A 23,306-nucleotide genomic window follows, 5' to 3' on the forward strand; every position below is an offset into this window, starting at 1 on the left:
TTAGTAGTTGGTTCTGTTTCAGGTGGCGCAAACAGGAGAAATGGGCTGGTGCAAGTTGCCTCCTGACGAGAGCTACGGAACGTATTTTTTTTCAACAAATTAACCAAAGGTTATTCTCAACGCCGAATGACCCTTTCAGTACATATCGGGAACCCAGATGAACCCTTCATTTGTCTAATCCGAACATAATGAATCCTTCTACGTAATTTTAGTACAAAATATCAAGATGTACATTTCGTTCTGCTGTGTAGCCTTTTCTGCCATGTAGTCTGAATGACAATTTAAACAGTGTCTTAAGCCAGGACTGTGCATCTCAGTGTTTTGATTGGGGAAACATCGTTTTAAACGCATGCGATACATCGCACACCATTACAATGTGGTCATGACAATGACAGCATTGTTACACTGCATACCATAACAATGCAAGTTGTTACCACGACTTGCTCTATGGGGCAGAAGGTTTTGGATTTAAAATCCAACACCTTACCTACTGTTGCACCGATGGAGTTGGAATAGTAAATTATACTATTCCAAAATCCAGCTCCCCCCCTACAGCAAGATGTTGTAACGACTTGCGTTGCAATGGTATGCGATGTAACAACGTGGTCGTTGTAATGGAAAGCGATGTATAGCATGCGTTGTAACATGGCGTATTCTTTTAATTGCCACTTTAACCCTGATAAACATTTATGTCTTTCGCACACTTTTTTCTTGTAGGGACTTTTGCAGTGTAGTGTGTGCTTACGAAAATAAATATAAAAACGACTGAGCCCCTTCAAACTGGCCCCATGACTGGTACAGTATCAGGGATTCCTTTGTGTGTAGGTTTTTCTGTCAATGCTGGTGCAACAAGTTAAGGGGCTATACCTGAACTTCAGGGTGCAGTTCTGCCAGTCGAACGGGAAGTAGTTGACGTTGATGGGGCAAGTGCTGCGAAAGATGGCGGGAGGTAGCCAGTAGACGTAGCCGGAGTCGTAAACGAGCACGTTGCAGTAGTATGCCACCTCAAAGAGTCCGTCATTGCTGTTTGGAGAACACAGAACTGTCAGTTATTCCTTATGAATTCCAATGTTTAAATAAAAATACCACTATGCAGCACTATATATAACCAGCTGAATTTTACAATGTACACAGTGCAATACAAAGATTTTTGGAACTCCAGGCAAAATGACACTTTGCCATTTTTTATTTTTTTTAGAGTTTTATATAGCGTGAACAAGACCCTTACCAGGGACCAGCGTTTTACAGGGGAAGCAAAAGCAGAAAAGTAATATTATAAACATAGTACAGCGTGATCTAGCATACATAACATGGCCTATATCCCCGAGATCAGCAATTGCATGGGAAGTAGATCAAGAAGAGAGGGGAGTAAGTCCTCAGTGGGTGGTAAATTTGTTGGATAGTAGGATTTTTACTTCTGGGAGCAATTGGGCACTTCTGTTCCCTATCAGTGGGGCTAGCGCTCGCGGAGATGATGGGCCACCTCATTGCACTACCAGCACAAGGTCACATGCTCGCCTCTGGCTCCCTAGTTGCTGGGCTCCAGTGCTTAATTTGTAATAGAATAAGTGACAGGGCTCCCATTAGGAGGCCACTGCAGCTTCAACCACCCACTACTTTTACCAGCGACAGTACTTCCACAACTACTAAACATAACAGTCCTGCAAGAGTGACAATTCAGACTATTCCAGTCCCACAAAGCAATAAGAATGGCTTGGGCGGCAGTCGTTATTAATGTATAAGAGTTCTAAGCTCTTGAAGGAAGACGGCCTTCGATCTTAACTCTGATCTAGGCACTGTATGATATTCAGCTATGCCGATAATGAAGAAGGCTGCCTTGTGCACTTAGAACTTGCCTTGCACTGCTAGGGCGTGAGGTGCCTTGTACACCTGGTGCCATGAGGCGCTCAGCACTGCCAAGTTCAACTGTGACCAGAGACATCACTCAATGGTCCAGAACTGAGGCAAAATGAGCACAGTAGTGGTCTAGAATATTTATTGAAATTCTGGAGGCCAAAGAACCATGAGTGACTCAATGAAAGGCACCCCCATAAGGTGGCCCATAATTCAGTTAGTCATGGCACTCTGCATTCCTAGGACAACCTGTAATCCCGCGTGAGAGTCCGTCACTGTTGTGAGCCCAGCAGTGCTTAATTTGAACCAGTGGTTTCCAGCGCTGGGCACTGGAACGTAATTGCGAACACTGACACTTTTGACGCTCTGCCACATGGGGGCGCTGTCTGTGCAATTTAGACATGAGCAGAACAACAGCTGTTTATTAATCCAACATACATTAATAACGACTGCCGCCCAAGCCATTCTTATTGCTTTGTGAGACTGGAATAGTCTGAATTGTCACTCTTGCAGGACTGTTATGTTTAGTAGTTGTGTAAGTACTGTTGCTGGTAAAAGTAGTGGGTGGTTGAAGCTGCAGTGGCCTCCTCATGGGAGCCCTGTCACTTATTTTATTACAAATTAAGCACTGGAGCCCAGCAACCAGGGAGCTAGAGGCGAGCATGTGACCTTGTGCTGGTAGTGCAATGAGGTGGCCCATAATCTCAGTGAGCGATAGCCCCACTGCACTGGAAACAGCCGTTAGCACGACACCGGAATCACCCGGTGCCTTTACAGTGCCGGCAATTAAAAGAACGTGTCATTAACATCCATTTGTTTAGCACGCAAGTCATTGCAACGACTTACTTTAGGGAGGGGTCATTGGTGCAGAGGTGTTGGATTTAAAATCCAACACCTTCTTTACTGATGCGCAGACTGGAGTTGTATTAGTAAATTATACTAATCCAAAATCCAGCGCCTCTCTAGAGCAAGTCATTGTAACGACTAGCATGCAAAAGAAATGCATCATTACGACGCTTTTGCACTAATGACAGCATTGAAAAGCCATGCATTGTAAATGCATGCGTAATTCTGACATACACATGCACATGTGACCCTGCAAAGCACTTCCTGTGATGACCCATCACACCCATTAATCTTGTGGACCCTAACCAAAACTGAACTTGAGTTAACATCTTAAAAGCAACAACCAAAAGTTGGAAAATAAACACCATCTTCCCTTGCATGCAGTCAAAAGACCAGTGCAACTCAGAGTGCAGTGTCCCTCGGTGTCAGTGAACCCCCTGTACAGCCCCTTCATCACGAGTTTATATGTTTCCACCACCAGAGGCCAGTTTACACCCTATTGGACCGTCGTCCATGGATAAAACACTATGAGCCAATAATATGACTCCCCACTTCTGCCACCCTGTCAGGCTCCAAACACAACAGTGACCGTGTACCCATGTGGGGCTCTGAATGCTCAAAAGAGACTATGATAGGTACCCTCATTAGTGTAACATTAGAAAAATGTCTGCATGGTTTTTTAATCCTAGACTACATTTGTACAATTGCAACCTTGATTCCCCCTATGAGACATCCAAAGGCAATGCAATGTGTAGCGCCAATTGATTGGCTCTCGCTCACTCATGATCTCACTCATGTGTAGTTCCATGGAGACCTTCTGCCTCTTACTTGTTCTCCAGGATGATCTTGGGTTGCCACACCATGTCAGGTGGGAGGCGGATAGTTTCAATGTTGTAGAACTCTGTCTTGTTCCAGGTCAGCCTGGTGTCATACCAACCCTGGTGGACGAAACACAAGAGCATTGACCATGTGTTATCAAACTATGGCTGTGGGATGCAAAGAACAAGAGGCCAGGGCTCTGGTCACACATCAACATGCAAGCTCTTTCAAGTTCTAAAAGCAAATAATTCATGGCTGGATTTTTTTCTTGGATTTTTTTGGTACCATATTTTCTTGGATTTTCCATAGTATGGTCCACCCAACAGACTCACACATACAAAACTGATTGATCTCGCCCCACCGAAAATGTGGGGATCCTTTCCCAGGATCGCCTTTGCATTACAACGTTGATGCCAATGAGACAAACATGAGGAGCTTTCAGGAGTTCCTTTAAAAGTTGCTATTTGGTTAAAAGGAGCTAGGTAATAGTCAGTGCTTTATGCAAGGTAATATAGCCAGGGATAAACTGGGATGCTTTTTTCCCTGTCTCTTTCCTGTATTTTAACTCTGGACTTCCATGTAGTTCTTAGTGACCAACAGAATTAGCTTCTCTTTCATCATGTGTCACTCAGAGCCTCTGGGTCACCTAAAGTCCTTAATCCAGATGTTTACATGTTACAGCAAATAATCATCTACTTGATACCACCTAAGGGAGTGAGAGCAGACCAAAGGTTATGATTGGCTAAAGAGTATCAGGGAGAGCTCTTAACATGCATCCCGCCGCCATAAGAAGACGCGTTCATGTGTTAAATTTGTGATTATTATCTTACGTGTTCAATCCACAAGTTCGTTGTAAGGGTCTCATCAGCTTCTTTCTGGAATGATCAGTGAGAAACAAAATCAATAATTAATAGCAATGTAAAACAGTAAATGGAGAAACATGCACATAGTAGTGAGCTATGTAATGAGGTACGTGAATACAGTTAAATGGTGTGTGGAATTCACATGTTTTACAATGTCCCTGTGAGCTCTGTGCTGATTTCTGAGACTATCGGCAAGGATTCCTTCCCTTGCCTTTTGTGTGTTTGATGTAACACCATACGTTGCCACAGGTGTGCCCTAGCTTTTCAATTCTTATTCATGAATTTATCATGTAAGATTTAAACATGAATACAGGCAATTGTAATACCAACATTACAATCAATGTTACAGGCATCAAAATGCAAGTTCATTTGAAATGTTGAGGGGAATACATGTAAAAAAACAGGAGACAAGTTTTTTGACATGTATCCACCATCAACATATGATACCTTCATGAATAAGAATAGTCTACACCATATGAGACCAATTACTAAATGTGGGTTGGCTGGTATTGTTTACAGGCCCAAATAAGCAACATAATCATTGCCTAAATATTATTTGCATATAATAGAGAGATATACGTTATTTTTGTTGATGGTGGTGTTTATTTCTGTTTTCTTAGAGTCCCCTGATGAAGGGAAGTTTCCCGAAATGCATTGGGACATTTTTTAATAAAATCGTGGAATGAGGATTGATTTTACATCTCCTGGGTTTTGATTACATCCGTTCATGGCATCTGGATGAATAAAATGAATTGAAAAATATTATTGAGCAAGATAAGTAAAGGTTTCTGAAGAATCTAAGAGGAAAATAATGAAGAATTATGTAGCTTTGATTGATTGGATGCATTCTACAATGGTCGTGGCTGTGCAGTTTGACTTGGTATCTAACTCAGGTCTCTTCGTTGTTCAAGTGCGCCCACGTGCCAGGCTCAAACATTTCCTTACTGTACATGTAAGGTACCCCCAAGGGCAGGGTGTAGTGTATGAGAAAGGTAGGACATGAGCTGGTTTGGGTGCACGTCCTGATCGTAAAATACTAACTTGTTTTTCACTATTGAAAGGCTATCTGTCCCCATAGGCTAACAAAGGAGTTACTTTGTAACATCTTACAAATATAACTTTCCATTGGGACAAGATGGGAAAATGGAGTTTAGTATATTTGAACTCAGAATTTAAAAATACATCTTTTAGGAAAGATGGTTTATAAATCGTGTGTTTGAAAATGCCACTGTTAGAAAGTATATATGAAAAAACTGAGCACTGTCCTTGCGCTCTTGTACTGGTGCACTGCGCTGAGTGGGAACAACTCCCTCCGGTGAATCATATTCCTTCAGGTAATCCAAAGTAGTCTTTTGTGTTATAATTTTTATTGACATTTTGAGAATTTCATCAGAAGTACAATAAAGTTAATAATAACTTACAATTTGAATGATATGAATAAATATACAAAATAAATGGAAAAGAAAAAGAGAAAATGCATATATGATAAATACTATGCACCAATAAATAACACAACTGTAAAGATAAATAGTAAGGTATACAGTTGAATAAATATGGTGTGAGAAACGTTATTTATTTAAATAATGCAAGGAATATAAAAGACTTAAAGAAACAATTATAGGTTAACTCAATAGATATATAAATTGAGTATAAAGATTAAACATTGTATATAGCTACAAATATAGAAAATAGTAACATGACAAATCTCCTTAGCCCTCGAGGAATAATTCATTTGTAAAATTGAAAATTGTAAAATATATCGAGAAAGGAGTAAGGAATAGAATATAGAAAAATAGTTGCTATAAGAACTAACAAAGCATATCAATAGAAGTTAAATGAAGATAAATGAGAAAGAGATGTTAATAAGAAATAGTAAGAATAAAAGAATAGAAGAAAATTAGAAAAGAGAAAATATTAAGATAATAGAATAATAACATAAAAATACAACAGACCTATAAGTAATCTTTTGAATCAATGGGATTTTCTTGCTCCTTGTTGCTATTTAATTCTTAATACTTAATATACTTCACCGCAACGGAGACAGTAAGATATAATCTGTAGTCTTTATTAGAAATTCCAAATACATACTGTATGCCATTTTAAGCTTAAAAAGTAGGCATTTTCTTGCTTAACCATCCTGTGTGCCTCGGCTGGATTGTGGATTGACTATCTGTCTTTGGAGTGACAGGGGCTTGGGATGTGCATTCACTGTAGACAGCCACTTGTGGGGGTTGAGGTGTGTTCCGCCTTTCCTGGATGAGTCAGGACTGGGCTGAATAGACCTGGGCTACATTTAGAGTAGTGGGAAGAGATTTCCTTGCACCTGAATAGGCCTAGTCTGCCTTACACAAAGCTGTTTCTATCTCCTGCCAGGTAACTGGGCTAGAGAGGACAGAACTGGGTTAGACTAAGCACAGAGACTCTCTGCCACAAGAGAACACAGGGAAATGTGGTATAAATATTGGTGCCCAGACCCCAGAACTTTAGAACTCTTTTTGACTCAGAAACCTGCCAAGAAGAAGAGCTGGAGAAGTTGTGAGGCGGAACTAGCACTTTTCTGTGTGCTTTGCTGTGTTGGCCTGCAGTGGCTGCTTCTGTCTTGGGCAGAGAAAGGACTGAACTGGACTGAACATTCTGGAAGTTCTTTGTTTGAGTTTCTCCAAGTGCCTGAGGTAGAGCTTGCCCCCTGATCAAGGAGTCTCAGGAACAACAAAGACTTCAAGTTCATCTGCTACCAACACTGGGATCTCTGTGTTTTGTCCTGCAACAGAAGAAAAAGCAACCCAACACCGTCAATGACACCGCTACCGACTCCCTGTCCTGAAGGCACCGCAGAGGGCATCACCCTTACATTGCCATGCAATCCAGGTCTCACCAACAATGACGCCTGATGCCGCATGAGCCGCTGCTAGCACTGCACCTCGCACCACCTCGCTTCACACTGCTGCCCTTGACCACAGCGCTCCATGCTGACCTCGATGCCACTTTTGAGCTATAGTTCGAGGACACTGCTCGTAAGTTACACAATGCACCACCCTCATCCTGCACCACAGCCTTGGCATACCAATGCCAGCGCCATTGACTCCAGTCATCAGCCGATGACAGCGCTTCAGGAATGACGATGTGGCTGCTTGCACCGTGAGCTGCCAGCACCGTGACGAGCCCTGCATCACTTCACACCCCAGCCGTGGTCTCACTGACTCCGCTGGACAACTGCGACCTGAGGGCACCGCACGCCACACTGCTGCACTTCGCACCACAGCCCTGACACCTTCTGGCCCTCCCGACTTCAACTGTGAGGAGTTTTATCTGCAGCGCATGTGACTTCAAGGGCCCGACAACTCCTGCACCGACCTCCGGAAACAATGCCTGCTGACGCTGGCTCTTCGGAGCTCAATGAGAGTTCGCTGATGCCCTGCATTTCTAAAAGGTACTGTCTTGCCGGTCTTCCTGACGCCCTAGCTGGCCCCCGATGCCGCTGTAAGCCAGAACTGTTTCGATTTGTTGTTCACAACACCTTGATAACCCTGAATGGAGCTATTGATTTCAAGAAACTGTATTTTAAGTCTATTTTTGATTATTGATATTCCTAAGAACTGTATGGTGGGATTTTTAAATCATTTTTTGGTCTGGTTTGGAGCAGATAAAATATTAAATATTTTTCTAAAACTGGTGTGGTGTCCTTTTTTAGTGTTTTCACTGTACTACTGTTGGTTATGTGCAAATGCTTCACATACTACCTCTGAGATAAGCATGACTGCTCGTGCAAGGCTACCAAAGCTACCAAGGGGGTGAGCAGGGGTTGTTTCAGGAGTGTAGCTCCCTTATCCTGCTAGGAAGAAGGGTCCCTACTTGGCAGGGTAACAACCTGCCAGCTAGAGACCCCCACTTCTAACAATGACTATTGAGTAGCTAAACAGAAATGAGAGAGCCACAATGTGTGTAAAAAAGTGCATTTGTGCTTCGCTCAAAGGGTATTAAACAAAAAGCAAGAGGATTGAGCAGAGCTTGGTGACAGAAAGACAGATGGAGAGGGGTTTCGAGAGCAAGGGAAAGAATATAAGTCTTCTCTGTAAGCAACGAGTAGGGAGCAGAGCTTACACTCCCATGGAGTGCTGTATAAGAAGTGAAAACAAAATAATATAGAAGAAAAATAGTTCCATAATGTTGGCAGTGGAAGGATGCTGCCCAGTAAATAAAAAGCAAAGGTAACAAACAAATGTTCTGGGGATGGGACAAAGATGAGAATATGGTAGAAAGCCATGCAATAAAGGCAAGAAACTAAGACAAACAAGAAAGCCATCCAATCAGGAGCAAGGGGCTGACAAACAGCTTACTACTGTATACTACGCTGTCTTCAACAGGCAGCTGCAGCTGTCTTACCAAAATGCAAAAAAGATCAGCATGATGATTTGTTTGATGCAGAAACGCCACTCTGCTAATATCCAGAGTTTAATTTGTAACAAAATAAGTGCTGGGCCCTCTGCATGAGGCCACTGCAGCTTGCACCACACATTACCCCTGCCATGCTGTCAATGACAGTACCAATTCAACTACTAACCATCACCCTACTACAGGCCCCTAAAGGTATAAGAATGGCTTGGGAGGCAGGTAATAGACATTTTTTTAACCCATATTGAATTAAAAATGTACTGTTGTTGTGATCATCTCTAAATTAGCTAGACAGCACCACATTGTGGCAGGCTGGCACAAGCGTTGATGCTGACATTTAAGTTCTGGTGCCGCGCATCGGAAACCACTGGCTCAAGTTAAGCAATGCTAATGTCTAATGTACTTTAACACTAAATTCAACTCACCACTTTTATTGCCTTCTTCCAATTGTCCTCTTGTATAATTCTTTTAGTCTCACCCATCAGATGTTGTGGCACAACACATCAGCCTCACTTTCTTCCCTGCTCCCCGGCCTTCGGCTATATTTATTGGCCATCTTAAAAGACAACATCTGTGCCAATTCTTAAATTCCAGCTCATAGTCTATCAAGGCTAGTGGTACTGTTTTTCCTCCAACACAACACAAGATGCCACACCAGACTTACTAGATAGATTGCTTTTCATGGTATACTGCTAGAGTTGGTCTCCACAATAGATCACTGAGGTAGGTTTATCAGGGAGGCGGTGCCCATAGTCTTCACCCTAGTTTGTTTGTAAGAGGCAGCCTTACCAGTGAGATGAGGTTAGACAGCGTCAGCGCCAGATACACCACCACTGCTTCGTCCTTGCTCGTCACCGGCCGCAGGTCCTTGTTGTATCCTTTTTCATTGAATAGGTGATTGATTAATTCCTCCTCTTCACTCCAGCAGACAATACCTAGAAGGCAGAATGTCAGCAATGATGAGATTGGGGGATAGTTGGGGCACTAGAGTACAGGATGTTGTGAATATGTGTGGGCACCTGTGCAAGAATGGATCATTTTCCACATATTGAACAACACTGTTGAAGGCCTTTAGAATTGTTTACTTGTGAGGTCTCGGTGTGATAAACAGAAAGAACATGAGGAAAGCTGTCCAACAGAATAGTGACAGGAGTACAGGCCACAGAAACTGAGTCCCCTGCTGGTTACAGGCTCTAATCCAAGTGAGGCAGCTCTGGAGGTTGAGTCTCTGCTGCAGCCCATAGACAGCATCTCAGGAGCTCCAGTGCCAGTAGGACAACTTGAACATTCTTAAGCCAGCAGGAACATCTCAAACTCAAGGTCATGTACTCAAAACATTATCCGGCTAAAAACACATTTTACAAAACCAGAAGAGGATGAAGTAAGGAGCAGAAGCTTGGTATTGTCAGATGACGCAGTGTCCAATTCGCTTCTATACTACACATTGGACAATTTTACTACTTTAGTACTTCAATCTGCAAAATTTGAACATTTACATGTGATAATAAAGAAAGCTGTTCCCCTGACTGGCGATGTTATACAGATGTCAGAGCTCAATTAACATCATATTTTTTCCATCGCGCCACAGTCTAATTTAAAAAGACACCTTTATGTAGATAAAGAATTAAATTATATATATATATATATATATATATATATATATATATATATATATATATATATATCAAAACAATACCCTTGCAGGCATAGAGTGACGCATAAATTATGCAAAAAATAAGGAGAGAACTCTGGGTAGTTCCCAAGTTTAGGTGGAAGGCAGCTCCTGTATAGAGCACCCTTAACACCAGCGACACTCTAAATTTGCTCACCTCAAATGTCTGCTTTTCTATCAAAGCTTTTAAGCATAGGATTAGCACAGTGCTATCCACGCCGAGATAGAAATGGACAAAGTCTTTTGCCGTTTGTACAGCAAAGTCTTTAAGCATAGGATTAGCACAATGCTATCCTCGCCGAGCTGTAAAATGACAAAAACCATTCATCACTCCAGGCACAGTATTACAGCTTTGGATTGGTAACATACCATTCAAGCCAACCTGAAATGAATAAAAGCAACCCCTGACACGTGTTTCGCTGTCATTACAGCTCTTCAGAGAGTTTTAGCTTTGTCCAGACACAAGGGAGCATCCAGTATAAGTCAAAACAATACCCTTGCAGGCATAGAGTGACGCATAAATTAGGCAAAAAAAGAAGGAGAGAACTCTGGGTAGTTCCCAAGTTTAGGTGGAAGGCAGCTCCTGTATAGAGCACCCTCAACACCAGCGACACTCACCTCAAATGTCTGCTTTTCTATCAAAGTTTTTAAGCATTGGATTAGCATATATATATATATATATATATATATATATATATATATATATATATATATATATATATATATATATATATATATATATATATATATATATATATATATATATATATATATATATATGACAAATGTGCATCTAAAAAACCATAATTGTCTTACTTACACAATTCACTACTAACACATAGGGAGAAATGGAGGCTTCACTCACTGCACTGCCTCCCAAAACCTCATAACCCCATATGGGCGCGGCAAGGCTTTTCATGAAGGAGAAGGGTCCTTTACTCCTCTCCATGTCCCTGGGTGTTATTTATCCTAGGTGATCACCTAATCTTAGAATATTTAAGATATTGGTTAAGGTGGTCTCACTAACGTGATCCCATCTACACATCATCCCATCCTGGTACTTCCAGGCGGACTTAACCTCATGATTGTTAAGGAAGTTCTTAAGATATAGTAATTTTCTGAATAATGTTTTGGAGATCCAGTTATAATTTAAAAATACCTTAAGGTATACCACAAGGATTACCTTTATTAAGTGGTTACCCTAGTGTGAATCAAAATAAAATAAAGTGTAATAAATTGATTCTATGCGGTGCAATGTCCCTGGAATCCCTAATGTTTGCCAAAAAACTCCACTCCACGTTTTGGCTGAGAACAGGGGCTGTATAGGTGAATTATGGGTACATCTCCTTGACGAATGTGTGACTACAAAAGTCACCACCCCTTCCCAGACCAGGAAATGCAGGAATGACCCAAATAGTATACAGGAAAGGGTAAGTCGGGCTTTGCCTTTGATTCTATATATCTAATATATGTTCGCGATCTTTCTAGAGCCCCGAAGAGTGCCTGAGACCAGTGCATGACTAAAAGAGGCAGAAACATGCTGGCAAATCACAGGGATGCGAGGATGTATTTTGTGCTAAGAAAATATCGATCAATGCAACTGAAAATAAAAAGCAGCGTGAGCAGCTTCCGGCGCTCACTACATGTGCTCTCATTGTAGCATTATCTCCCCAAAAAAATTCTTAATTATGAAGGAGGCGTAATTGTGTTATGATTTCAATTTCCGCGTCGAGCCGCGCAAAATGACTGAAATTACTCCAGTATCATTGAAATTCCACCCAAGCATTGAAATAGTACTCTGCACATCGAAACATGTACTTTTTGTTCAGAGAAAATAGTTTTTTTTAACACAGAACAGGGTCTCTGCCAAGCTTTCAGATGGGCCGGCCCCAACAGGCTTCACTGGGCCGATGCTTATACTGGTGATTTCAGAACCATGGACAGCTCTGGCGGTTTCAGGTTAAGATGCTGGGGGCAGTGTGAATCTAGGTGAGGGGTGGGCAGAGACAGATGATTCCAGATGCTGGGGGCAGTGTGAATCTAGGTGTGGGGTGGGCAGAGACAGATGATTCCAGACGCTGGGGGCAGTGTGAATCTAGGTGAGGTTGAACAGCTAAGCTCTCGCAACTACAAATAAATATTCCACAATTCAGTGTGATTGATAAGTAACAAAAAACAAAATAACATAGAAGCAGATCCTTTGGTGTGTTGCTTGTCCCAGCAGGGTGGAGATTTATTAGATCCAGTCTTGAGGAATAACAGTAAGCCGACACGTGTTTCGTTGTGTGCCGTTGAGTCAACACGACTCTTCAGGGCTTAGACTCAACTCCTGGATGTGGGTTGAGTGTGGTCTGGAGGTATGGCAATGTTCCACGTAGGTGGATTAGAGAGAGACACTGGGATTATTGTTAATCAGATATTTTAGTAGATAGTGGTGGACTATCCCGTGGATCAATTCGTAAAGGCGCGTTCTGTTGGCTTTGTTTCGTCTAATTTCTGGGTGTGTCAGAAACCTCTTGTTAAAGACGCTCTGAGTATGTCTGTATTCTAGATGTAGACCGGGAGGGGATCCATACAATTTGAAAACCACTATCTACTAAAATATCTGATTAACAATAATCCCAGTGTCTCTCTCTAATCCACCTACGTGGAACATTGCCATACCTCCAGACCACACTCAACTCACATCCAGGAGTTGAGTCTAAGCTTACCGCTAACCAGGAAACGCACCCGTTTCAAGGTTTTCAAATTGTATGGATCCCCTCCCGGTCTACATCTAGAATACAGACATACTCAGAGCGTCTTTAACAAGAGGTTTCTGACACACCCAGAAATTAGACGAAACAAAGCCAACAGAACGCGCCTTTACGAATTGATCCACGGGATAGTCCACCACTATCTACTAAAATATCTGATTAACAATAATCCCAGTGTCTCTCTCTAATCCACCTACGTGGAACATTGCCATACCTCCAGACCACACTCAACCCACATCCAGGAGTTGAGTCTAAGCCCTGAAGAGTCGTGTTGACTCAACGGCACACGACGAAACACGTGTCGGTTTACTGTTATTCCTCAAGTCTGGATCTAATAAATCTCCACCCTGCTGGGACAAGCAACACACCAAAGGATCTGCTTCTATGTTATTTTGTTTTTTGTTACTTATCAATCACACTGAATTGTGGAATATTTATTTGTAGTTGCGAGAGCTTAGCTGTTCAATTGTACATGGTCTCTGACTTTTTAGACGGTTAAGGGTGATTTCCCGTCTGCTCTTTACGCACTACACAGTTACCTATTTTGAAACACACACGTGAACGTTAAATTTGAGGCAGTGCGCCCTTGATATCTGAACTCTAAAAATACCCTCGAGTAGTTTACCTGAATCTAGGTGAGGGGTGGGCAGAGACAGATGATTCCAGACGCTGGGGGCAGTGTGAATCTAGGTGTGGGGTGGGCAGAGACAGATGATTCCAGATGCTGGGGGCAGTGTGAATCTAGGTGTGGGGTGGGCAGAGACAGATGATTCCAGATGCTGGGGGCAGTGTGAATCTAGGTGTGGGGTGGGCAGAGACAGATGATTCCAGATGCTGGGGGCAGTGTGAATCTAGGTGTGGGGTGGACAGAGACAGATGATTCCAGATGCTGGGGGCAGTGTGAATCTAGGTGTGGGGTGGACAGAGACAGATGATTTCAGATGCTGGGGGCAGTGTGAATCTAGGTGGGGGGTGGGCAGAGACAGATTCCACTTAGCTGGGGCTCTTCCAAAACACTTTCCTTTGGGTTCCCATGTTTCATTAGTGCCAGATCCTCGTAATTTGAAAAGTAAAACACAAGAGGATATAAATATTTAAAGTAAATTTCATTTGAGTGATATATTTGTGTATTTGTGCTATTCCTTGAGCCGCTGATCTTGGGCAACAGGGAGAACAATGATCCCATATCTCGGTTCCTAATGGCTGCAGTCATCTTTTCTATTTGGACACGAGGTCTTTGCATCTTCATGGACATTGGAATTGGGAGCAGTGGCCACCAAGAAGGCGCACCTCCTCATTTCTTACAGATATTCTAGTGCCCCTCTGGGGTCCTGCTCCTTGTCGTTTGGGGGCAATAAAATAAGCCTGTATCTGGGTGCGTGTCTGTGGGCCCCTTGGTCCTCGTCTCATTCATAGTCTCTGGGCCCCTGGAAACCCACTGACCACTGAACCTGCACAGCTGTGATCAGGGTTCACATGGGATCGATATGATTTTGAACGTTCTAGTCATTTAAGATTCAAAAACTCTGGATCCAGTGTCAAGAAATACATTTCAGCCAATAGGGGTCGGAGCTGGATACAGTGAACTGAGGGAGACATGTAGAAGGGGCCACAGACCCTACCTCCATTTCTATCATAGCAGAGTCCCCTTCGTGGTGTATTTTAAAGATTAGAAGATGCTTTGGGCAGGTTCTGGTCCAGTAGAAACTTCATCCACCTTCATCCTTCCTAGAGAGGGAAAAATCTACCAAGACTCATCTAAATTCTGGAAACTCTTGCCAGCGCCTCACAGGCCCTCAGTTGTATTCTAAGCACTAGGAGAAGGTTCCACTACCTATGCTGCCTTGAACGGAGTCCGGCTTGTGTCAGCTCAGGAGGTATCATCTTGCATTTCTTCTCTGGCTACCTTGGGGTGAGCAGAATTGATGGAATAATCTGTGTAATCCAGCCAGCCTTCTCAGCTATCTGAAATGCAACTCCTTATTTAGGCATGCTGTGACCAGCTGTGCTTCGTTTGGGGGTGGGTCACATGTACAATTGAATTGTCCTATCAAATTTAATTAATAGACTGATGAATAAATTTAGATCACACTCACATCATCTGCACCCTTGATATACACTTCACAATATATTTGTTGTAGATATTAGTGTTTCCTAAATTTTTCCACAATTTTCACACTTCTAAAGGCATGGTGTATCCCGGTGCACTGAGGCAGCTGCAAGGCAGCGAGGCGGGTATATACAAAGCACTTGAAATGCATACATAAAAATATACCATAGCTTTTATTATCTGATGTACCTAAGGGGACTCATACCAATTAATTTCAATATCTTTTTCATTCTTACTTTGGTATATTTACCAAAGTAAACCTTTCCCCTAAAGCCTCGCCTCTTTTCCTTCAATGACCAGTATAGTCTGTTCATTGGTTCTTTTCACTTTCACAGTGGATCTTGTGAATTTCACTAGCACACACCACAAGGGTTATGATATGTGATCCAGACATGTTCATGTGCATTGATAGTGGAGTGGTCTGTGTCTCACGTGCCCATTGTCGTACACCCTGCTTGCACGTCTGGTGCTCCATTCCTGCGCGCACGGGCGACACACACATCACTATTGTAGGGCCTTTCAGTGTATGTGCACCATGTCATATTTTGCTTGTGCATGATCAATGTTAGACACACAATGAAATACATAATTATTAAATTCACATTTACTTAGCCCAGTTGAAAAATAATATTTCACTGTAGATGAATGGATGATGGCATTTGTTAAGGCGTCTTATCATGTTCACTTAAAAGAGGGGTGTTTTGGGCGTCTTGCTAAAGGGTCAAAGGATGGAGAAGCCATAAATGCTGAGACAGGGAGCTCCAAGAGGCAGGCCCTTGGACTGTGAATGCTAGGCCCTCCCTCAGTTTTTGTTTGAAATGAGGAGCTTGCAGCAGTCTTTTGTGTTGGCTCCTGAGATCCCTGCTAGGTTTATACAAGCGGCTTCCTTAAGCTGTCACGAGGGGACATGTCGTCGTTGCATCTGTGCATCCACCATCCCAGTAGGAACAGAAGTCTCTACTCAACCAGCAGACTCCAAGGAGAGATTTTACCTGAAACTCCTGATGATCTCTCCTGCCCAGTCCCTGGATTAGCTCGACTGCTGTAGATAATCTTGGGATTTTTTGACCCATTTGATTGGTGGGATGCCTGTGTCATGTGTTGACAGAGGCAGGCACTACCAGGATGATATATGGGATGGAGAGTCAGGGTAAATAAAAAAATCATATGTTCTTATATAGCGCCTTTCACCGTAAGGTCTCAAGGCGCTTGCTTTGAGAACCCGTCCTGGCCTTTCCCTGCGAGATTACCCCTACTGGGCATCCCCAAGGTGAAGACCAGGCATCCCATCGCAGTGGGGCCGTAGTGGAGATTAAGCAAGCTATTGCCCAGAGTTGCAGAGTGTGACCCCACGATTCGAGTAGGCACCGAGGCGAGAATTATTGAGTCTTTGGACATTTTGAGCTCAAGGCCCTGCCGCGTCGGGGATTGAACCCTGGTCCCGGGTCTGACCTCTGCATCAGAGGACTGCCTCCTCTAACCGGTGAGCCACACTTCTCAATGAATTGAGGATAACAGCTTCCCCCAAGGGGTCATTTCGAGTCAAAGTGGAAACCAAGGTTGTTGAGTCTGAAGGGTACCTCAAGCTTTGAAGCATATATTTCTGGGTAGGGTGAAGGCTGATGTGGGGGCTTCAGGGCAGGATTGTTACTGTGATGCTGTAATCATAAAATAATTAAACAAATCAAAAAATACCTATCATTCGATATTTTAAAGATAGTGGTCACTGCCAATGTATTGACAACACTAGTCTACTGCAACAGCCTCTGTCTAAATCTTCTGGTGGGCTCACTGTAGAAGCCTCAGATTTTTCCAAATGCAGCGGCACGTTTCCTTCAAAAGAGCCCCAAAAACCACTCAGCAAAAGCGGCCATTAGCAACCTTCATTGGCTGCCTGTTAGACACAAATTGTCTTTAAAACTCTTTGCAAGGCCTATTTGACCCTTCATGGGCATTGCATTCTTATTTCAAGTAAAATCTGGGGTGGTATACGCCCGGTAGACCCTGCGGTCCAGCTCTGCAAAACATTTGTTGGTCCCAGCTTTCAAACTGTCCTCTTGGGGTGGCAGAAGAGCTTTTAGGTCCACTGCCTAACTTTGGAAGAGCCTGCCTTTTGAACTCAAAACAGCTGCCTCCCTTTCCCTTTTAAGAAAGTCATTGAAAACATGGCTCTTTGTACAGAAATTGATAATTAGTGCACACCTTTTCTTGTCTCGTTCAGTACCAAGATGCCTTTGGGTATTAGTGTGCACTTAGTTCCTTCATTCATTCATTCATTCATTCATTCATTCATTCATTCATTCATAATGCTTGAGTTGGCTGCTGTGCAACCACTCTTGCCAGGTTTTTAATACATTTTGAAGTTCCAGCACCGAAGAATGATCCTGACTCCACCTGGCCAAGACCTGGATTCACAGATGACTCGGCTTTTACCTGCATAATCTCAAGAAGATGAAACGGAGGTGTGGGGTAGATACTGCTTCAGGTAGAGGCGGGGTGAACCAATAGGGACCCCACAGGACGGAGACAGCTCAGTGATGCTAAGTAGACTTTGTGTGACCGGTTAGAGAGTTAGGAATCAAGTCACTTCAAAGTTTCATGAGTTACCTGAGCCATTGTGGTCAATCTACTCAGCAGAAGATGGTGGCCCGCAGCTCAAAAGCTGCAGAGATGCCCAGCATCATCTGCAGACAGTTCGCAACCTTAGCAGTGGTGGCTGCCGCATAGCTAGATGGGGGGGGGGACGAGGGGAATAATAAATAATAAAAAACTTACCTACCAAATGCCGTCGCCTCAGAGCTCTTCTCCAGCTGTCCTCCGAGCAGTCACTAGGGCCCAGGCTCCCCACCCAATACCGACGCTGCTCTCAATGGCATGAAAGAAATGCCAGGATTGGTCTGAGTGGCCTGGTTTGCCGCTCAGACAGTGCCTGGAACTCTGTACTTTTTCTCCAACCCGGCTGTGCAACACAGCTAGTTTGGAGAAACCTAAGTACACATGCTTATTTATTTGGACGGCCTAAGACTGCCGGCCAAACCGGCATGCGCACTTTACAATGCCCATCACTATTCCCCCTGCCATGGTATTCTCTGATGCAAAGGCAGCCAACATAAATGTGTGAAAACAGGAGACATGGGTGAAGTCTGCAGTTATTGGTTGCTAACTTGGCTGATGTGGTTTTCTGCCTTTGCATCCAGATTTGCACGAATATGTGAAATTACAACGCGATCATTTAGATCTCTGTACGTTACATTGTGGTTATTACAACGCAAGTCGTTACAATGACTTGCGCTAGAGGTGCTGGACTTAGGAATAGTATGAGTTACTATTCCAACTCCACTGTGTGTAACAGTAGAGAAGGCGTTGGACTAGTAAATCATACTATTCCTTGGTGTAGAGTGCCACCCACCACAAGTCGTTGTAACATCTTGAGTTGTAATGACCGCAATGTAAATGTATCACGGTGTAACGACCCTGTTGTAAAGGTCGTTCTCTGACTGGCACACGCTGTAAAAGGCCCATGAGAGTATACTTAACCTCATGCGCGCGGCGGCTTTTCCCGCTGTGCACTGAAGTTTTGTAAATACCGCGGATCATGACGAGCTCAGCTTGTCATGAGCGTACGAGAGGTGTACCTCATGTCGAGCTGATCTCGTCATCAGCGTGGAAGGGGTTAAATAGTTCCTTTTGCCTGAAAAACCAGAACCCTGCTGTAATACACTGTTTTGCCTCATGGTAGACATTTTGGGATCCTTATGAAAGCACCAGGGAGTGGCAACATGGATGCCTTGACTACCATACTGAGTGGCAAACAAAAAGAACCTGTCAATCCTGATACCTAGGGGCATATTTACAAGGGGATTGTGCCACAGGAACATCACTTTTACCGACATTCCTGCGGCACAATGCCCTGCTCCATATTTACAAAGTGGCGTAAAGCCACTTTTTGTGGGTTAATGCCGCTTTGTGAATGTGGTGCCCTTTAACTCAGTTTTCTGCATGAAGGGGGCCTGCAATGGGTGTTGCTATGGGCGTTCCACCGCAACGCCCATCGCTTTTTGACGCTGCCCCAGATTTACAAGAATGTGTAAATCTTATGCAGCACCAAAAACTAACGCCATGCAATAGCAGGTGTTAGAATGGTGCACAAGGAGAAATACTGTTATTTCTCCTTGGTTTTGCTTATTCTATGCGTCCTGCATTCTATGCGTGCTGCATTCTATGCGTACTGCATTCTGCAGCACACGTAGAATGAGCAAAAAGCCATTAACGATTTGTTATGTGCAGGAAGGTGTCCCTTCCTGCACATAAACAATCATTAAATACTGACGCTTTGCTACTTCTATGGGTGATGCATTCTGCAGCACACAGAGAAGTAACACATCACCATTAGTGATTGTTTATGTGCAGGAAGGGACACATTCCTGCACATGAACAATAATTTCCTGCAATGCAGGCACCGTTGCACTATGCAGCAAGTGTGTCTATGTTGGCGCTAGGCAGCTATTTTTTCCGCTAGCGCTAGAGAAAACACAGGGGCGCGCTGTACTCTTGTAAATATAGCATCCATGCTTTTTTTAAAAGGCAGAGCTTGGCACTGCAAATTATGTTGCAGCTCTGCACTCCGCTGTTTCCTTGTAATTATGCCCCCTAGATTCCTAAGCAGTTTGGATGTTACAGCCCATTGTGCAAAAGAACCAGGTCAAATATCCTGGGACTTTTAGATATATCTTCAATCCTCACTGCCTTGGTCTTGCTGATGATAAGCTTATGGATGGGATCTTCTGATGGAGTTCCTGGTTCCTGCTAGAACAGATGCCATGAGCATTTTATCCATGAGGTAAAGACATTTGTAAACTACCCAGTTACCTTCACAAGGGTGTGGGAGGGTGCCTTGGCACTTTGTAAATATAATAGGTTCAACATACAACAGTGTCAGAGAGCAGAGCAAGCTTTTCTTTCTCCTCCACAAAGTGTGGCTCGGAAGCATTGCTATTATTTTGTGTCATATTAAAGGGTATTATTATATACAGCATTTAGAAAAGAGAGAAGCATAAAAGTGGGAGGAACTAAAAAATTAAGGGGGTGGTATAAGGAAGGGACCCTAATTTGTTTTTTCCTGGGATACTATTCCAGCCAAGGTCCTGTTGATTTTAAGGAGGGCCAGCTTTTGGCACGGGCAAGCTGGGCCAAGGCCCAGGCACCAGTCTTCAGGGGTTGCAGTAGGATGTCTGCATTAAGAGCGTGCAAACAGCAGCATCCATCTTACTTGGCTCTAGTCAGTCAGTTTAAAGTGCTTTTAATCATTTTAACGAGCTGCAGGCACTCTTTTTAACACTCCATCAGTCCCCTCATTTGCCCTCCATCCCCCTTACACACCCTTCTGCCACACATCAATAATCCTCCTGAACCCTGTCCAACATCCAGTGGGATGGAGATAAACAGTTCTTAATTTGAGCAGGTGGTTTCCAGTCCAGCTCCGCCCAAAATTTGAGTAGCCAAACACTGTAGCGCCTCAGCGCCATGGTTCACAGAGGCGCTAAGGAAAAGCAAAAGCACGTGTAAATGTCTTGAACGACTATGGAGGAAAAACGTTGATCCCCTGAATAAAATCACCCATAAATTGGCACCGAAAGCCCACTATGCCAAAGTCTGTGAGGGAAAAAATCTTTTTTGCCCTCAAAAATTGAACAAGCTGGGAACAGCAGCAGGGAATTGTTCAAGATCGTAAAGGACTTTTCTTCCTCCAATGCAATAAAGAGCCCCATCACCGGTACTTATGAATGGACGAATCACATTGCACAATACTTTTACAATAAAATTTAAATTATCCAGGATTTGTTTAGGGATTTGCCTCTAGCTGGCAAGGGCAATACTGGCCTGTCCTCCCCTGACTCCTCAATTCTGGATGAGACCCTTCTGGAGTTCCCCCCTTTTCCACTGGCCACGTCACTTAAAATAAAGAAGGCTCTGAAATCCGTCTCTCTCTCGGACCCCTGTCCTGCCAAAACTTTGGCATCCATTGTCGAGGTATTGAATCCAGCCATCAACCGGGTTTTGAACCTGTCCTTGTCTGAAGGATTGATGCCTGATAGTTGAAAACACGGAAAAATCCTCCCGCTCCTAAAAAAACCCTCAGCCGATCCTTCGATAGCCAACAATTATATGCCAATATCGTCGCTGCCTTACTGCTCCAAAGCTTTGGAGAAGTATGTGAATGTTGTCATCACTGATTTTGTAGAGGCAACCCATATACTACATCCGAGCCAGTCAGGGTTTGGAGCCAACTTTAGTATGGAGACGGCCTTACTGGAAGTTTCAGAGATGATTAAAACTACTCTTGATGGAGGAGGAAAAGCTGTATTGACATTACTGGACCTTTCTGCGGCTTTCAATACCGTGCCCCATAACTTACTTCTGCGCAGACTTCAGGGCTGCAGCATTGGGGCATGGTCCTTAGGTGGTTCTCCTCCTTCTTGGAAAGACGCCAACAAACAGTTTGGTCCCCCCCTTTTTTGGCCCTCATTCCTCCGTTGAGAGTAGGAGTGCCACAGGGCTCTGTTCTAAGTTCAACCTTGTTCAACATATATATGGCCCCCCTTGCACCTCTGGCAGAGGAACATGGGCAAAAGTAATATCCTACGCCGACGACACTCAGTTTTTGTATACCTGCCAGAAGGATGAGGCGCTAAGAGGAAATAAAATCAACACGTGCTTGGCAAAGGTGTTCATCACCTGGTTTAGGCAAAATCAACTGCTATGCAACTCAGAAAAGTCAGAAATGATTTTCTTTGGACATACTCCAGGTGATGAATGGCGCCAATGGTTGCCCCAGAATTTGTGTCCTCCAGCAAGTCCAGTCACCACCGTAAAAATCCTCGGGCTGAAAGTGGATGCTGATATGTCCATGAAGTCCCAGGTCTAATCAGTGGCCGGCACTTGTTTTGGGCTATTAAAAACGATGAGGAAATTCCTCCACTTGCTTTCAATCTTGCATAGGAAAACAGTGGTCCAAGCCCTGATTACGTCAAGGTTGGACTATGTCAACGTGCTGTACTTGAAATCTTACTAGGCCCCCTGCAGGTGGTACAAAACGCGGCGGCAAGGGCGGTACTTACGGTGGGACCCAGACACACATGACCCCTTACTTGAAGTCCCTGCACTGGCTCTCAGTGCTAAAAATGGTAAATTTTAAAGCCCTGGTGCTGGCCTTCTAAGCCATTTACAACATTCGGGCCCCTTATATTAAGAATAGAATTCAGCCCTATACACCATCAAGAACCTTGCGGTCTTCGACTCAGCGCCTGACGATCGTGCCAAAGTTCTTTTGGTCACGTAAGGGGGAACGCTCCTTTCAGGCGGCAGCCTCGAAGCTATGGAATAGCCTGCCGCCTTCCCTGAGACAGGTACAGGACCTCCTTAGTTTCAGGAGAAACTTAAAAACTTGGCTCTTCCAACAGTAGGGGCGGTGCCTGCTGTTGTTTTTCACTGCTCTGTCATGGGGTTACACTAGCGCCGGAACACTCCCAGGTGTAGCTGCGTGCTCTACAAATACCCTGTAACATAACATAACATAACATAACATAACATAACATAACATAACATAACATAACATAACATAACATAACATAACAGTGCTTTGCACCAGCACTTATTTTTCAATACCTGCACTTATGACAGTCTGCCCCATGGTGGCGCTGTTTGTCTAAATTAGAGATGAGCACAACAACAGTTGTTATTAATTCAATATACATTAAAAACGACTAATACCTGCCAACAAAGCCATTCTAATAGCTTTGGCGGTCTGGAAAACTATGAATTGTCACACTGGTAAGACTGTGATGGTTAGTATTTGTGTCGGGACTGTCATTGGCAGCGCTGGTAGGGGCAATGGGGGGTGCAAGCTCCAGTGGCCCCTTGATGAGGGCCCTGGCACTTACATTTTCACAAACTAAGCACTGGAGCTAAGCTGTGACTAAATCAAGTGAGTTGGG

At 43.6% G+C, this 23,306-nt stretch overlaps 1 protein-coding gene across 1 annotated transcript in view; it reads right to left on the reverse strand.

The window, feature by feature from the left end:
- LOC147684152 (acetylcholine receptor subunit delta-like) overlaps positions 1–23,306 on the reverse strand; it is a 63,964-nt gene that overhangs the window by 35,594 nt on the left and 5,064 nt on the right. Inside the window, exons 2-5 of the mRNA XM_086944955.1 lie at positions 9,564–9,709; positions 4,350–4,394; positions 3,529–3,638; positions 868–1,023 (exon numbers count right to left, since the gene is read on the reverse strand). Of these exons, the coding sequence (XP_086801081.1) occupies positions 868–1,023; positions 3,529–3,638; positions 4,350–4,394; positions 9,564–9,709 (457 nt within the window). The remainder of the gene's footprint in view (positions 1–867; positions 1,024–3,528; positions 3,639–4,349; positions 4,395–9,563; positions 9,710–23,306) is intronic.

This window comes from Lissotriton vulgaris, chromosome 11 (genome assembly GCF_964263255.1).
Source record: "Lissotriton vulgaris chromosome 11, aLisVul1.2, whole genome shotgun sequence".
In the NCBI taxonomy this organism is placed as follows: domain Eukaryota; kingdom Metazoa; phylum Chordata; class Amphibia; order Caudata; family Salamandridae; genus Lissotriton; species Lissotriton vulgaris.